Below are 18,319 nucleotides of genomic sequence, written 5' to 3'. Positions count from 1 at the left end.
CAAGTCATGTACGTTACAGGTCTAAAACCAGTAAAGAACCAGGTCAATCTTCCCCCTTCGATCCCCTTTCCATGACTTCTACAGTGCTCCTACATTTACTGTGGTCCAAAACCAGGGCTGCAAAATACATTCAGTTCGAAGACTTAATGCTTAGCTCAACGTTAAGTCCAAACTCTGAGAATCCACTAATGACAAGTAAGTAGAGGGGTGTGATCACAATTTTTAAAAAATTATAGGTGAAATTCACATGCATAGTTCCCTTGTACCCAAATCAGCCTTATTTTTTCCTCCATACATCAGTCACATGAATTTGGACTCCCCGATCTCAGTGACAGCGCTTTGCCTTTCCAGTGGGGTCTATATAAACAGTTTCCTTTCACTGTGACAGAATCCTCAGCCAGCAAATAAAAACAAAATTGCATGGTACAGCAATACTGAGACCACTTTAGAGCTTAAGACGATTTTTAAGAAAAAAAAAAAAATACTGGCACAAAATTTAATAGAATAAATTTTAACACAAAAACAAGTTTTGGTCCCTCCCCACTGAAGTCCATCTTTGTTTGGAAAGTAGAATAACAGGTAAATAGTCCTTGATTTTTAGTGCATCCCCCCAAAAAAGGCTTTACCCCACCTCCCTCTTTTTCACCCTCCCAGACCTAACAACAAAAGGAAATTAATTGCCTTTTATTAGTCTCATGACTCCTGATGCATCAATTTCTTTTGCTAATAGGTCCGTAACTCAAGACACATTTTGTTTTTAATGGATGATTTTTAAAAAAATGATTGGACACGTTAGTCTCTTCCTCCCTTAAGCCAGATCCTTCAAGCTTCTAAGAAGGCCCTTGTCTCTCTCCTGAAAATCCGCTCAAGAATTTCCTGTCCCACCCACCCCACAAGTCCTGGTTCTCCTCCTCCAACGGCACACAATTGATTATAGCTGCAGCTTACTTAGCTCCCACCCCTGAATGTAAAAAAATGAGTTCTGGAAAATTAAAAATAGAATAACAATTAAAAATTAAGAGTCCGACCAACGTGGTTGTTCTTTGAAATGTCGCAGCAGAGTTTCTCCGGCCCCTTGGTGTCCATCACTCGTCGGCGTCGGGCTTGACGTCCAGCATGGCGTGGAGCTCCTCGGGCGTGTACCCCAGGAGGCTCTGCAGGTCACACACAAAACGGTACACATAGCGTTTACCCGCCGTCTTGTGGATGATGTTTTTGTCATAATAGTAGCGAAGGCCACGGCTCAGTTTCTCATAATTCATCTTAGGTTTGTTTTTCCTTTTTCCCCATCTCCTGGCCACCTGAAATTTAATTTTAAAAAAGGAAGAGGGGTAAACATCTACAGGATAATCCAAATATACATGTTTATTTGCCTGCACCCATCCATGGTGACCCATGATGTTCAAGAGAGGGTTAGAGATTCATGTACATAGAAGTTACTTTTCTGACCAATCTTTTCTGAATTCCGAATTTCAAGGGTTGGGCAACGATGACAGTCAAGTCGATTCTTTGAGTTGATGAAAACACAGTCACCCTGAACTCCTAGGGAATGGAGTTAAAGCATCTGATATTAAAAAATAAAAAAAGAAAAGCAACACTATAGTGTCTCCTCTTACCCTGTATTACTAATAGAATGTCCTTGCTTTGAAAGCATGAAATCTAATGCAAGGGATGGACGGCTGAGCTGCCATCACACCTGCCTTTCATCAACAGGAAGCATTTTTTTTTTGTACTGGGCACAGGGCTCCTCATGTCTGCCGGAACAGAGAGGTTGTCTCTCTTGTTCATTGTTCTTTTTCCTCAGAATTGGGCGTGGTACAGAGCAACCACTCGCCAAGCGTTTTTGTTTTGTCTTGTCTTTGCTTTTGTATTGAAGTATAATTGAGTACAATGTTGTGTTAGTTTCAGGTGTACAGCAAAATGATTCACATATATATAAAACATATATATTATATATATATATATATATATTCTTTTTCAGATTCTCTTCCCTTAAAGGTTATTACAAAATATTGAGTACAGTTGCCTGTACTATACAGTAGGTCTTTGTTGGTTACCTGTTTTATAAATAGTAGCGTGTATATGTTAATCCCAAACTCAACTTATTCCTCCTTCCCTCACTAAGGCATTTGTTAATGAAAACACAAGTTAACGTGCAAATTGTACCAATCTTCCAAGGCCTCTCACATTGTCAGACCCCTTCCATATTCACAGAGCCACAAGACCAGGGAGGGTGCAAAGTCAGAGAAAGCACCTCGTGTCTACAAAGGGCCTACTAGGTGCCAGGCACTTTACGGGCATCATATCAATTAATCCTGGAAAACCAATGGCCAGTGTAGATATTTTCACTATTTTCCAAATAAGGAAACCAAGGCTCAGACGAGGCCACCCAAGTAGCAGGTGGCAGAGCTGAGCTTCGAACCCTAGAAAATGTCATCAACCCCACAGAACCCATCTCCAGAGCTCTCTCTCATCCTCCCTCAGCAGGAGACTCTGAAGTCACTCCCTTCTTACCTCATCTGGGTCAGAAAGCTTGAATTCCCAGCCATCTCCTGTCCAGCTGATAAAAGACTGACAGGATTTATCGGTGAGTAATTCCAGAAGAAACTGCCACAGCTGGATTGGTCCACTGCCTGGAGACACAAGCCATGGTGAATCATTACACCAGACGCTCCACACTCCACACTCGCAGCAACTAATCCCATCACAGGGCCCTCCCCACCCCTCCTCTCTCAGCCCATCGGCCAGGGGAAAATGAAGGCAACACAGAGCACAAGCCGTACAGGAGGTGCTAGGAGCTTGACGAGACTGAACGGGTGAAGAATTCCTACCAAAACAGCCTTTAAGACAGAATAGCAATTGCCTTATTTGCATCGACTTAAGGGTCAGTCCATTTTTATTGCTAAGCAAACTCCAGAAAGAAAACACTGTATCGCTCCTCTGAGATATTCTAAGGCAGCATAATCTTTTTTTGCCTTCAAAAACGAAATCATTATTTTTGCCTTACAAAGCACTCAAGGGACGAACCAAGAAATGCCTTTGCCAGTTCCAATCAGAAGTCAAAGCCCATCAGCACCCTCTAGATTAGGGAACCTTTGGCCCCTGATTTTCGAGGGAGAAGGATCACTACCCTAGGGTAGTGATCTAACAAGGGAACAGAAGTTAGATGTTCTTTTGGTCGTAATATTCCTCTCTACCAGCATCCCATCCCCCAGGCCACCTACCAGCAAGCACCCAAACCAAGAAAGGGAAGATAAGCACTTTGGGAGGAACTAACTTGAAATCTTCAGAGGTCAGGTGAGGACTGTCGCCGAAATTCTCCATGGGTTCGGTATACTCTAATTTACGCACACACACACACACACACACACACACACCACACACACCATACACCACACACACCACACACACACACACCACACACACCACACACACACACACACATCCCCCAAACACACACCCCACACACACACACCCCCCACACACCCCATACACACCATACACCACACACACACACCACACACACACACACCACACACACCACACACACACACACACCACACACACACCACACACACACCACACACACACACGTCTCTTGTCTTAGTCATCAACACCGCCAAGATCTTAGTTCTAGAAGGCCTGACATACTCCGATTATCAATTTATCTTATGCTAAAAGCTTTATGCTACATAGATTTCCTTCCAGGACAGCTTTCTACCCAGAAATGACAATGCCACCAGTGATTCCTACCTAGTTTATGCGTGTAGCTAGAGAGACAGATAGGGCTTCAATAGTCCATGACGCTTGTTACAAGTCTACGCTGTGCTTTATAACACCATCTCAGAAGCAATCTGGACACAGTGTGGCTAGGAAAGACCCAGTCCATGTAGATGAAGAAAGCCTGGCACGCTCTAACTCATACAGGAAAACTTGACTTTTTTTAGACTCTAATCCTCAACCTGAGTTTCAAATTTGTCTGATCCAAAGTAAACTGAAATTCAATAGGAAACAAGCTCTACGTTGCCTCTCAGTCTAAAAAAGAAATGTCCTTTATGACCTCTAAGGGCAAACTTTTGTTATGTCTTACACGTCTATAAGGCATGTTCACATGTACCATTTTGCTTACTCCTAAAAGCCACTCTCTACTCTCCTTATAGGCAAGGCACACTGGGCTGACTGTTTCCATTCTACCGGTGCAGAAAAAGGTGCTCAGAAAAGTGATGTGATGTTGGTCCGGGGCACAATTAGAAAATGGTGGGCCTACTGCCCGGGCCTTGACTCCCAGGCACCAGTGTAACCTTGATGGGCGCCTATGAGCAAACAGCAGCTGGTTTGGGAGCTTCCTTTGAGCTTTGGGACAGCCAAAGGAAGCAACTGCTATAGCAACAGCTTCCTAGTGGTCCTTCCTCAGCACAGCCCAAGCTCAACAGGGAAAGTGAAATATCTCTACCTCATCCTCACTCTGAGTACTTTAAACCCATCTGGCAAGAAATACCTTACACAAATTCTAGAATTAAATGATTCAGCAAGTGCCTACAAAATATATTAACGTTTGAGGAAACAGTCCCAGGAACTACGCTGGTAAAGCCTACCCTTCTCTGTTTCTACCCCTCGCTGAAAAACAATTTCATGGACAGCTCAGACACATTTGCAGGTTTCTCAGCAGTTGATAGTCACCAGCTACCACCGTCTGCCTGGAGTAATGTCCTGAAGTGACTTCCTATGAGGAATCACTGAGAAGTCATCCGGATGGACAGGAGTAAGAAAAGAGATTTCTATTAAGAAATGCTATGGAATTTTTGGTGGCAAAATAATAAGAAAAAAAGCAGCTATAATAGCCCTTGTGACATAATAGGTTCCCTGAAGAAGTGGAGAATGAGTATAGATACCCACAGGATCCCGGAAATGAGACATGTAAGGAAAAATCAACTACTACCGTCCAAAACTATGTAAATAAGCCAGGGAGTTCACGGTCCTCTCCTGGGTCAGTACCACATACCACAGACATGAGAGAGAGCGGGGTGCTGCTTTCAGACACCTGGCAAAGGAAAATATGAACAGCAGCTATGATTTATCGTGTACCTACTAGGTACCGTAGTAACATGGGGTGCTTTATAGCATCTTACTTATCCCTCACGATAAGTCCGTGTGTGTGTTGTTAGTATTCGTTTCTGCCACTTTACAGCAGAGAAAACTGACCCGCTGTGAGGCTATATAACCTGCCCAAGGCCACGCAGGTCCGAAGTGGTGTGGCTGGAACCCAGGCAGCCTGACCCCCAAATTCTTCATCTCGACACTCCACTGCCCCTAGGCAAGACCAACCCAGAAGCTGGCATCTCAACTGCCCGCTGGCTGCGGTGGTCCCAGGGATCAAAAGACCCGGCTTTTTAAAAACATCTTCTCTTCCCCGCCTCTCCCAGCAAGCGGCCCAGGACACTGGGCGGCCAGTGGTTCCCCTGACAGCCGTCACTCGTGACCTTGGTGCCCACTGCCACAGGTGGCGCTTCCGGCCCAGTCAGGTCCCCTCGTGGTCGCCGTTAGTCTATGTAACCTCATTATTTCTCCCCCCACCAGTTACCTTAAAACCTCTCTCACACTACTTGTCTTGAAATCCCTTTGGGGAGACAAGGGGGGCTAAATTATACCCAGCTGAGGAAAGGGAAAGAAATATGGGGATTCTTGTCCCCAGGCAAGACCTGGCCATTGGCTGGGAACAGCAAGCACATCCCGAGTCCGGGGAGGGAGGTCCAAGGGCCACCTCCGCCCTCCACCCTCGAGACGTGCGGCCATCAAGCGGGGAAGGGGCTTTGATTAGCATCGCTGGGACCTGCCGCCACTTCCCGAACTGAGGTGTCCCGGCCACAGGCCCTGAGCTCCAGACCGTTCTCTGTGTGCATCTGACCCCTGGTGTCTATGGATGTGGCCGAGGGCGGGGTGAGCCCTTGCATGTGGGTGTTTTCGCTTTTCCCTCATCGTGAGTCTTCCTTTGCTCGTAAGGAACACAAAGCTGAAATCTGGGAACTGGGCGCCCAGGTCCTAGGTGTGGTGTGTCCTCTAAGTCTTTTTTTTTTTCCTATTTACAGAGGAGAAGAGGGAAGATAAACACGAAACCAGATGCCTAAAGGAAGCACAGGGCGGGATGGGGAGTCTCTGCTGGGCTGCACAACAGCAAAGTCAAAACAGCAGTGATGTCAGCTCAAGGCTCCTTCCTCAGTTCTTGAGGAAAAATCCAGCCAGCCCACTCAGGCCAACCACGCACAGGGCTCCCACCCAGGGCTTTCTGGAAGTTGCTGTTAACCCTTCAGAAAGCCCTCACGGTGGCCCCAAATGAAAGGGATCCGTGATGCCTCCCAGAGATTCCTCTCCTGTCCACTTCTGCTGACACCCCGACCCGCCTTTTGGCTGTGGAGACAACAGAAATGGGAAGGACACGGGGTTCTTTTGCCGGCCAGAAACGCTGGGTCAGGGCAGGAATGCGGGCACCGGGACGGCTCGTCCGCCGGCTGGGCCAGTGGACAGTCCAACGCGGGAGCCCGTTTCCACAACAACGGGGTTGTGGGAGGGCCTGGGAGGGGAAATCAGGGCCACCTGACAGGCCAGCACCTGGAGGTGGCTCTGGGGTCCCCGGTGACACCGACCTCCTGGCCAGCACCCGAGTCCAGGCCCAAGGGAAGTGCTCAAGCCCCAGACTTGTGCAAACAATGGCTGAGGCTGGCCCTCCCGGTCCGAGCTCTCGCAGGGGCTGTCTCTGCAGCGCTTGGAGTTGGTCTGCTCCAATCCTCAGGGCCGGGCTCCATCCAGCGCCCTCCCTCCGACACGCCCTCAAGTGGTAAAGGCTTTTCCTCTACTTTCCCGGCACCTCCTCTCCGCTCTGGGCCCAGGCCCACCCACCCACCCAACTGGACTGTGGTCCCAGCTACCTTTGTCCCGGGCAGCAGAGAACGGTACTAAGAATAGTGCCAGTCATGGGAAGGAGGAGCTCAGACACCAAATGTGACTCACAATGGTGTCCCTGTCCAGGGGCCCGAGGCAGTCAACGGCTGCCTTCACCAGGCTGCCCTGGGGTGTCACACTTCAGGAATCCAGTGGCATCACTGGGAAACTATGCTTCAGAGCTCTGCACCGCAACAACAGAGGGGTCCCTGTTAGAAAGAAGTCTCTCCCCGAGGCGGTGCGGGGGGGGGGGGGCCCTGCCCCACTCACACACACCCCTACCCCGCCGTCGGCCCCCTCCCTGGCCGCAGTGGGGAATTTCCTCTGACTGCTTTGTTCTTCTCGGCTTCTGGGGGGAAGAGGAAAATTCTTAGCACAACACTGACAGCCCTGATCTGAAGACTCTGACACAATCTCAGAAGAGATAATATCAGGTGGTTACCTGGAGGGACCCCAGGCCAGCAGAGCAAGTCACACGAGGATGCTTCCCTCCACAGGGGACCCTCAAAGCACTTCAAATCCAAGGCTACAATCTCTTTTTTTGTTAAGGCAAAGCTTCAAGTAAAGTCTTACTCATTTGGTTGTCTATGTCCCTTCTCGTTGTCTAGGGACTGGGAGATCCCCATCGATCCCAATGAGACAGGGATGGTTATTTAAAAGCCCCTGCTTTTTTACTCCCTTGCTCCGAGGCTAAGAAGTGAGCAAGTTAGGTAAAAGGAAAGCAACAGGCTAGGATGGGATGTTAGTAAGGCGCCCCAGATGCTCAGGACCATAATTCTTTCCATGGGGCCATGTATAGGTATCTTCTCAGTTTCTAGGCTTGCGGGGGCGCCTGCCATGGCAGTGAGCTCACTGCCCATGAACCGGGGTCAGGGTGGGACTTCAGTTTTTCCTTTCCAGTTCAGCTGCAAGTTCTCACTCTGTCACCTGTGCCCAGCGCGAGGCTAACACACAAGAGTGGAGCCCGGGGCAGCAGCCTCCCATCATGCTTTGCTTGCACCAAGACCAGCTCTGACAGCTTTGTTCTCCCTGCATCGCTCTCACCACGAGAACACATGCTCCAAGGGCGGGGACTGTGTGTTTTCACTGCTGTAACCCAAAGCCTGGGATGGTGTCTCACCAACAAACACCAGCTATCAAAAAGCTATTTGTTGTTAAGTGACTCCAGCTGTCGGCTCCCTGCAAGCCTGGGCTGCGTCTGATTGACCCTTCTGTGTTCAGTGCCAGGCCTGGGACCTCGACTCGGACAGGTGCTCGGTAAACATTTACTGAACTGCATGATTCAAAACAACCCTCCTCTGCAGAAAGGTGTCAGGGTTTAAAAAAGCGACCCAAACTGCTTCTCTCTATTACCTATATTTGGGGCCAAACAATATGGGTGACTCCCAGGCCACGTTTCATCAACATGGGCCCCAAAATAAAAACGACCACACCTCCTGTCCTTTGGGGAATTCATTTGCTACTTTGAGAATCTAATCTCTGTAGCTCGACTCTCAAAGTCAAATACCTCGGTGTGGGCAGGACACCACATTTATTTTAACCTATGAAACTCTCATGGTTGGTCACCCTTGCAACAGGGTTCACTCTGCCCCAATAGCACACATCTGACAGGTGGTTCTAAAACAGAGGAACGGGACCGACTGGCCCCTCCCTTTCACCCAGGTGTCTCTACCCACAGCCAAACGATGATGGCAAAAACAGAACACTCAAATCCAGAAATGACCCATCTGTTCCCAAGTGTATCTGTCTTTCAAATTACTGCAGGAGGGCCCACCTCTGGGGGTGGTGGGTCACCCCGGAGTCGACGCATCACCCCCTTCTTGTCAACCCCCTTCTAAATTATCATTCACAAAAGATCGCCAAGTCCCTCTGTTTCCATATGAAATGACGTTTAATGACAAACTGAACAGAAAGCTTCCGCTGGGCCAAACTCAACATGAAGCTGCACCGTCTTCTGCCTGAGGATGAATGAGCCAAGAGATGTACTGCTGGATGATTTGGCATCCAGAGCACTGAGATTTTCAAAAGAAGGAAGAGCAGAGACTGCTTCACACTCTGGCTTGGCTTTATGCCTGTAGGTGCCTTTTCCCACTTCTTCTGAGCCACGTCCCTCCTTTGCCCTCAACTCAACCCAATTTCACCTCATCCCCGACACGATCTGTATATGTACGATACGTTCTGTAACTGGCCGAGGTGCCTTGGTTCAGTGAATCACTGTAGATCAATATGTTCTATACACATGTTCCTCTATCAATGGCTAGTGACACAAGGGCGGCAATCAGGGATATGAGTTCCAATAATTCAACTCATAACCACAAACAACATTCTAACAGGCACTTGAAAAACACACCTCGTGAACGTCACGAGGGACAACGTGTTCATGCCCTTGTGTTTATGTATCGCTGGTACAGCCAGGATCTAACAATGGAAACAAGTTAGAAAATAATTAAAACCAGCTTTTAATGTCAAGTCCATGTCTCTGACACGTTAGACCAAAAGAAAGGAGGAAGCATTTCAAAAAATTTAAACAAACAAACAAAGATGTCAGGCATTGGACATACTGACAGAGAGATAACAGCAGATAGCATCCTATAAAATGAAAATATACACAGGATGGTGGGAAATGCCCAAAACAGGGAGTCAAGTGTCTAGAGCTTTGATCTCAATTCTTCCCTGATTCACTGAGCGATTTCATGCAGCTGGTTAACCTCTCTGGGCCTTAGTTTATCTATCCCTAAAATGAAAATAGTTATCCCTGCTCCTCTCTACTTTATAGAGATGTAGATTAAGTCCCTATTATTAAAAATAAACATAAATATAAATATATGCGTATATATAAAGAGCTGACCACAGCGCAGAGCAGTTTGGGAACGATATAAAACACGACAATGGAGGGAATCCCCTGGCGGTCCAGTGGTTAAGAATCTGCGCTTCCACTGCAGGGGGCACGGGTTCAATCCCTGGTTAGGGAACTAGGATCCCACATGCTGTGCGGCGCAGCCAAAAAAATAAAATAAAATAATAAAACACAACGATGGAAGAATTAAACAACAGAAAAAAAATATTTTTAAAAGCAGACTTTTCAAAAGGAACACAAGAGGAAAAAAAAGATGGAGTTGAAAAAAAAATAGCAAAAGCACTAGGTCAAATTCAATTATTCTTCCAAGAATTCAACTGGCCTTTTATACGGCAACTTTGAAAACGGAGAAAGTTAGAAGCTAAGACAAAATGGTTAAAGCGTGTGAGTGTAAAATGTTTTTAAACACTGTCGATGAGAATAACCAGTTAAGGTCTTTTAAAGTGATTCAGGGATAACTCTGAAGTTCTTGCTCTAATTCAAAGTAGGCAGGCACAAAAAGATACAGCAGATGCAAACTGCTTTGCAAGTGAAAGTATCACCGACATTTTATGGTTTGGGGAAATCTTGGCCACAGACAGACTTAGAACCTCTTTCCCCCAATGCACGTTTTTCCCCTCCTAATCATTTTATACTCATCACCAAAGCACACTCCACCTAATAATGATGTAGGGCTGAGCTAGAGTGGGTCCAGCATTCCCCACAAATGTCTGTAGCTTGGCCCTAGAGACAGAGCCCATCAGTATTAACTGAAGGAAGAGCAGAAAGTCTCGCGCAGCCATCAATGTCCAGGACAGTCTGGGCAGCGAGTCTGGCTGGCTGGCAATGGGTCGGCCGGGCTGCCCCACCTGGAAAGACGAAAGTGAGGCTCACTTGCGGTCTGCCTGGGGCCTGAGAACAAGACAGCTACGCACTTAAGCGTCTGGAGGAAAGACCCTTGTTTTTGCCTGGGCTCCTTACACCTGCGTGTGTTCAAGTACACATGTGTGGGAGCGGCCGCAGGGAAAGGAGACCGTTCCTCTCTTAAAGGGGCAGCCTGTACTCAAATGCAGGCACCTTTCCTCCAAACCCAAGAACTCTGCCTAACCATGTTCAATCTGCCACTCAGACACACACTTGAACAGTGAGCCAGCAAAGCTCAAGCCAGGAAGTGGGTTTCTTTACAGCTTTTCCTCCTGATGTCTTCGAGGTAACTGATTGTTTTAAGAAGTCACCAGAAATGGGTAAGGTTTGGATTTGAGGGTACGGAGTGAAAATTTTGTTTACAAGCCAAAAAAAAAAAAAAAGAAAAAAAAAAAAGCTTTATGTCACTAATGTAAATGTCAAAAGAAAATGCCCTTCCTAAGTATGTAGGTGACAGGAAGAAAGGAGGATGTCTTCACTGATTAGAACTAGAAAACAGGACTTGAGAGTTCTGAAGCCTGGACCTTTTCTAGTAGGTTCTCAAATGCAATCTGAGCTTTATTTTATCCTAGGGGGTAAAGTTTCCCCCTCGAGAAATGACTAGTTAACGTATTCAAATTCTTGGGGAGGTGACTAGATCCTAAGCCATCATTTGAGCATATAACTTTTCAAGCCTTTATCTAGCAAATAATTTCTGAACACCCCTCAAATGTAAAGCATGGTAGCCAGATTGGGTGGAATAACAGAAGAGGGTATTAAAAGCAGCGTAGAGGCAGCAGAAGAAACGCTTCTGTTCCACCATGATGGGATGAGCTGAAAAGGCGCTACCCACGCCTTTAAAGAACAAAGGAGCGAGAACCCAGCCTTGAGGGGCCTTCACGAGAAACTGCACCCATCTCAGCTCTGAAGGTCAAACACCTCCACGGAGCCCCGCCCTAAGAGCACCTCTCCCGCCAAGCAAGTCCCAGCCTCCTCACCGAGTTCAGACTTTCACAGTCACCCACCTTAGGACAACTTTCACTCTCATTATCTCTCAGGGAGAGGTGAGTCACACAGCGAACAATGCAGTTGGGTAAGTTCAAGTCAACAATAGGCACTGAATCCAGAAGCCTGTCATGGGCCACCAAGAGCGTCGGGACCCCGGTCTAGAGTCCTGCTGTACGACCAGCCAGACATCACGCTGATCGGTCAGGGATGATGGGGCCATGACCACATGCTGCTGGGCCCTCCGGCCACAGGGAGCATATGTGACCCCATCTACCCTGTCCCCGCCAAGGTCAGGCCTCCTGGGGCTGCTCCAGCCAGGGATGGCAGAGAGGGCACATGAGGCCATTCCTGCAAGACAGAGAGCTCCCCGACTGGGCAGCTTTGACCGAGGATTCCCATCAGCCTGGCCACACCTCTCCTGGAATTGAGCTGCAGTTGGAGGCTCTTCCTACAAATCTCCTTCCTACCTGCGGCACAGCTTGAAGGCTCCCCTGCCTTCTCTTCCTCTTCCCACTGCGTCCTTCAGATGTTCTCCCCCGAGTCTCATCATGCCTTGGCATCTGCAGACCCAAACTAACATGCTACTAACGTTGGATATTTTCCTACAAGTTGTCTGGCATTGTGAAAACCTGTGAAAGGCCTCTCCTTTGTTGTTTGCTGTGTGGCTTTGGGCTAGACTTCCTCCCCCTCTGAACCTCAATTCCCTCCTTTGTACAAAGAGGATAACAGATTTTTCCTCATGTGGTCATCGGAGACAGTTAAAAAAAAAGAATGCGTATGAAAGAGTCTAGCACAGAGTAGGAGCTCAACACACATGTGGGTTGAGCTTGAATAGCTGAAGTGACCTAGTCTGATATGAAATATTGGCTGTGCCCCCAAGATACTGCCCGGAATTACTGGAATTCTGTAAAGTCAAATCCATCATCCCCTGACCTCGAAGAATGTAGAACTGTATTGAAGGACAGAAGGTCTGGAGAATCATACAAAACAGTGGTAACAACTAGCACCTAGAGGGTGCTTCCTGTGGACCTAGCACTGTGCTGGGTGCTTTCCATAAGCTATTCATGTAATTCCCACAATAATCCTAGGAGACAGGAACTCCTATTATGACCATTTTGCAGATGAGAAAACTGAGGCACAGAGATGTCAGCTTGCCCACAGTCACGCAGCTGGTCAGTGGCAAAGCCAGGACACACTCAGGCTGCCTGGCTCCAGAGTTCGTGCTCTTAACCCCACCACGATGAAGCCTCTGCAACATACCCAGTGGTCAAACAGCCTGGATGGTCTCCTCTCATGTGCTTAACCTGGATTTAAGTCTGAAGGCATAAAAGTGACAGACGGGGTGCTGATAACCATCCCGTCTGTAAGCATCACATGAAAGTCACTTTAGGGAGAAGAGGGGGGGATATACAGAGGCCCTTGAACAACAGGGGTTTGAGCTTCATGGGTCCATTTATACGTGGATTTTTTCTTTAGAAATACATTGGAAAAATTTTTTGTCGATTTGCAACAATTTGAAAAGAACTCAGACAAACCACATAGCCTAGAAATATGGAAAAACTAAGAAAAAAGTGAGGTATGCCATGAATGCATAAAATATACGTAGATGTACATAGAACAGGCAAAATATGCGTAAATCGACTGCTTATGTTAGCAGGTCAACAGTAGGCTAGTAGTTAAGTTTGGGGATTATACTGGGATTTCTGACTGCGTGGGAGTCAGCGCCCCTCACCCCCGTGGTGTTCAAGGGTCAATTGTAGCACCTCTTGGATGGAGTCTCCATGCCGAGGAACCATTGGCCAATCAGTGTCCAGAGCAGCAAAGGCATACCGGGAACCAGGAGATGCCAAGGGGCGAAATCGGGGCCACCTGACAGAGCCCTTCCCAGCAGAGGCTGCGGGAGTCTCCAGGCCAGCTGCTCAAGGCCGACAGGACCTGTGTGGATGCCTGGGCAACACACTGGCTGAATTTTGTTCAGTGGAAACATCTGACTTCAAAGACAAAAAGGTGGAGCTTCAAAGTGGAGACAGAGTGGAATTCCAGAACCGTCACCACCCAGTTCCACCACTTGGAGTTAGATTTTGTTAAAGAAACAGTGACCCAAAAAATGGGAGACTCAGAGACCCCTTTAGAGCTGGGGGACTGGGTCCCCAGAAAAGATGGGTCATCGTGTAAGTTTCCTGCCTCTTAATCCAGGCACCCACAGGCCTCAGGGAGTTGGAACACCAGGGTCTGAGATCTGTTTTGTAAAGTATGAAGGGGCCTCTCTGCCCCAAAGGCAGCTCGCCGGAGCTACCGTAGCTGCGTCCAGACCCCGGGGTGGTTCAGCCAGCTGCGGTCTTCAAGGGCAACTGACGGAAACGGGGAACCTCCCTGTCCATATTTTCGAAGCCAGTTAGAAGAAAAAAATGAATAGTGAGGCCAAATCCTCCCACCGTGTGATCTTTTCCACGGGTGGCAGATGATTAAGAAAAACGGTCCCAAGGCGAACCAGTCAGGAGGCGGAAGCAGTGGAACGTCCATGCAGGCAACACCAAGGGGCTTCTGCCCCCCCTCCCCCCGCCGCTCCAGCCCAGAGCCGCCAGGGAGTTCTCCTTCCCCGGGCTCCAAAGTATTTCCCCAGCAGCCTCGTAACTGAGCAGCAGGTTAACCCGTTACTCCAGTGAGATCCCAAATGCACTCCACACACAACCCCTTAGGACCCAGCGCCAAACACAGCACGGAGAAGCAGAGTCCCCCCCGGCTTCTGGCAGCAAGCCTCCATTTAGGCTCAGGGGGTCTGTCTGGCTTCCTACAGCCTGCTCCTCACAGCGGCCTGCGAGGAGGAAAGGGAAGATGCTCTGTCTCTGCCTTTCTCACTGCCAAGCTCTTTACTTCCCAGCCACCCAGGTGCTGCCCAAGGATGGTCTACACCAAGACTGTGATGCTTCCTGTAAGCCTGAGGCCAGGCCCAGCCTTGCCTGGGCTGAGAACCTCAGGGCCCCTGTAATAGGCAGTACAGCACAAAGCAGGCACCAGAGCTCTACACTCATGTCAGCAAGCTGGTTCTTCTTCACTTTAGTCAATTCACACCCTTATCGCAACAGCAGGGACGTGGAAAGACTATATCCCAGAGCTTGGCTCAGGGAATAACCACCCTCCCCCAATTATAAAACTCCAAGCTGCTCCTAATAACATACCCACCTGTAGATTAGAATTAGAATCTTCTGCACAAATTCACACAGCACTACTCCTCTGCTCTGGTGATGCACCACCCCCCTTCGTCATCAGTGACTTAGGCTCACACCAGAAGCTTCCTCGGTGGTTGTTTGTACCTGAGGACGCTGGGGTGATTTTGCAATCCAGCTTTCTGTCAGAAAACTGTGATTTCAGGAAATGCCATCCAATCTCAGGTTTCATTCTGAACTGAAGGGCTTTGAAGCACTTCTTTTTGCAGGAAAGTTGTTTATTTTCAAATACATGTTTTAGCAGTAGCTTTAGGTTCCTGAACCCTAAAACTCAGTGACCAGTCAGATCCCCCAGGTTCTGGGCATGGCCCAGGGACTCTGTTATTGTGTGACGGTAGACGGGCTCTAATTTATCTACAAAATAGCAAGAAGAAGATTTATCTCAGGCCAAAAGCAACAGGGGAACACCTAGGGCTTCTATTCCTACAAGGCTGGTATGGCTTCGTGTGATGTCTCAACGCAAAAATATTTGCAAGTTCAATTCCTGATATAGTCCCATAATGAGCCTTTAGGAGACTGAGGGATCAGCTATTCACCAATCTGCCCAGCATGGTAAGACATAATTTCGTTATGGTTACTGACTAGCTTTGGGCTTAGCTTTTCTCAGGCTCCTGGATAAAGAAGAGACCCTCACCACTTCATCAACAATTACAACACAAAGATGGGGCTTCTCCTAGACAATGACAACACGACAGTTACCAGCAGGCCTGCTCCATACCAACTGCAGAAGTGATAGGAAAGGATTCCTTATTTGTAGCAACAAAAGTCTGGCAATCTGGAGTGAAGGTCTATAAAGCTGATTTACAGACCAATGGCTCCACTCCCTCCTGCCCCCAACACCCACCCGCCTCAATACACAGTGTGAATTAGTGACAAGCAAGAGACAAGACTCTTAATCTACTCTATGGGAGCAACTGAGATAACCAATGAGTGTTCTCATTCTTTAAGAGGGAGAAAGATTTCGTACTCAGGTGAGACATCTGGCACTTAAGGTTCAATTCAAGAGCTACCTTCCTGAAGAAGGCCTGGAATAAGTCCTTTTTGGTGCCTCAGTTTCATCATTGATAAAAGGGGCCTGGAGGGACAGAGAGGAAGGGAAAATACTCTTTGACAATCCAGCATATTATTCTATACCTGCTGAAATGGGAAAAAAAAAAAAATCAGAGATGCCCATGTTTGTCAAGGATCTAGAAAGCTTTTTGTTTAGGTCCATCAAATACATAGAAAACACCAGGCCACGTCTCTCAGTTTGTTGTAATCAGATGGGGTTCATAATGTATCTCCGAACAAAAGAAAATGGAGCTCTCTGATCGTATCAGTTTGATAACCATAAGCGGTCCCAGTAAGGTAAGAAGGTGCATTCTTGGCGGAAGCCTGCACTGCATTTGATGTATTCTTAAACTCAGCTAACTGGCAGGCTTTCAAGCCATGTTATCTGCCCACACATCTTGACCTAATTTAACAAGTTGCCATGGGAGCCCAGTGAAGGTTGATGCAATTTTCTTATCTTGGGAGGAAGAATGCAACTGTGCAAGAGAATGTGAAAATTCAGTTTCTAACCGATTTCCACACTTACAGTGCAGTAACTAAGACAGCATCGGAAGAAGTAAAATGTATTCCTTTGAGAGTGAGATGAACAGAGACCTAGGCTCCTAGTGCACTGGCAGGAAAATGGATTCACACCCCAGCACAGGGAATCTATACATACAGCCTTCAGTTCAAGCCAAGTAATAGTGATGTAAAAGGTACACGTGCTCCTACTGTGTGGCCACATGCTCTGGAGTTAGTCGAATTTTAAGGAAGCAGATTAAAAGAAAAAAAAAAAAAAAAAAAAAAAGAGCTCAGAACTTGAGATAGAAAATAGGTGTGACATTTATGAGCAATGAAAAGTTTTGCCAACACTTATACAATGATTCCCACTTTCCAAAGTACTTTTCCACACTTCAGCTCATCTTAGCATGTCTGCATAGACCCAGAGATCCATTTATAAAAACTCCAGTCACTACACGCTCCCCGCGTGGTGGAGGGGGTTGAGTAAGCATGTTCCATCCCCCTTCCCCGTTCCCTAGGATGTATGTGAAATGATAAGGGGTCACAATGAGGGGCAAGATATAGTTTGCACTGCGGACAGGAGAAGTCCACCAGGCACTGAACACAGGAAGAAAAGCCACCCAAATCTGGACCACTCCCGACATGCCTAACAAATTCCTGACCTTCATCAAACCACAGCAATAAGAAAATCCAGTTCAAGTCTAAGGACAATGACAATGTCTTGAATTCGTCAAGGTAGTGAACCTTCCAAGGCTACGAACACTTGTCTGCACTCAACACGTGCTCAGATTTGCTGAAATAATTGATTTGTTACGAGTGAGCTCTCTCCCCTGCGTCTAGCACCATGTCTAGCACTCATTTGTCTCGTTAATTGAGTTAGTTCAATTACATTTTCACAGATCTCCTACCACCAAGAGAGGGAGGGACACTTCCATTTCACTAAAAGTAGAAGAGGGTACAAGGTAAATTTGCCTAAAATCACACAGTGTGTTAGGGCTGGGAGGAGCACAGAGGACTTCTGTTTTCTGGGCTATTGTTTGCACCTCCATTTGAGATGGTTTGAAAAGTTAAATCCCCAGTTATAAAGAAGAAACAACTGAATGGTAAGATACTTAAAAAAATGTTTTTTAGTTCAAATGACTACTTGAATTTTTGAGATCTTTAACTGATAATCATCCTCTCTTTTCTTCCATTCACTGAATGTTTTATTCCCCTAGAAAGAAAGAGATAGAGATAGAGACAGAGATAGAGAGACAGAGAAAGAGAGAGGAAAAGAGAGAGAGGGAGGGAGGGAGGGAGGGGCACCCATTAAAAATAATCTATCCAAATAAGGGATGACATCAAACATAACTCAGGGCTCCAGGACATTCCTGTATTTGTCCTGAAAAGAGCTTTTGATGTTCTCATCTGTTTGGCTCTGGGTTAGGATTGCCAGAGAAGCCTCACAGGCGGCATTCTGGTGTTGGCCCTCTTGATGGCAGTTCATGTCCCTAATTTGTACTTCACATTCATTCCTAGTTCTTAAAATTTCCAATTCATCCTTTTCCTTCTCTTCTTGAAACTGGGACATGTGGAGAGATGCCCAACTCTCAGATAATTCTTGCCAAGGTACTGAGATCATCTTAGTCAAAACCCTTTAAATCATTCTTGTAGACTATGAGCTCTGCAAGCTTCTCCCATCTAGGAAATCCAATAACTAATATATATATATATACCCCTTTCAGAGGAGTTTCTATTTGAGGTGGAGATGAGGCTTTCACCATTTCTAGAAACTTCTAGACTTCCTGTAGTGTAGCCATGAATCCTTAACAGATTCTTTTCCCATAAAGGCTGACCTAAATCATAAGACTCTCTTTGG

At 47.1% G+C, this 18,319-nt stretch overlaps 1 protein-coding gene across 1 annotated transcript in view; it reads right to left on the bottom strand.

The window, feature by feature from the left end:
- Window positions 1-495: 495 nt before the first annotated feature.
- Window positions 496-18,319, bottom strand: part of ETS1 (ETS proto-oncogene 1, transcription factor) — a 30,435-nt gene continuing 12,611 nt past the window's right edge. Inside the window, exons 6-7 of the mRNA XM_028500964.2 lie at window positions 2,515-2,633; window positions 496-1,301 (exon numbers count right to left, since the gene is read on the bottom strand). Coding sequence (XP_028356765.1) covers window positions 1,086-1,301; window positions 2,515-2,633 — 335 coding nt within the window. The 3' untranslated portion in view covers window positions 496-1,085. The remainder of the gene's footprint in view (window positions 1,302-2,514; window positions 2,634-18,319) is intronic.

The sequence above is a fragment of the Physeter macrocephalus genome, chromosome 16 (genome assembly GCF_002837175.3).
Source record: "Physeter macrocephalus isolate SW-GA chromosome 16, ASM283717v5, whole genome shotgun sequence".
NCBI lineage: Eukaryota > Metazoa > Chordata > Mammalia > Artiodactyla > Physeteridae > Physeter > Physeter macrocephalus.
This window is presented reverse-complemented; position numbering and strand designations above follow the sequence as displayed.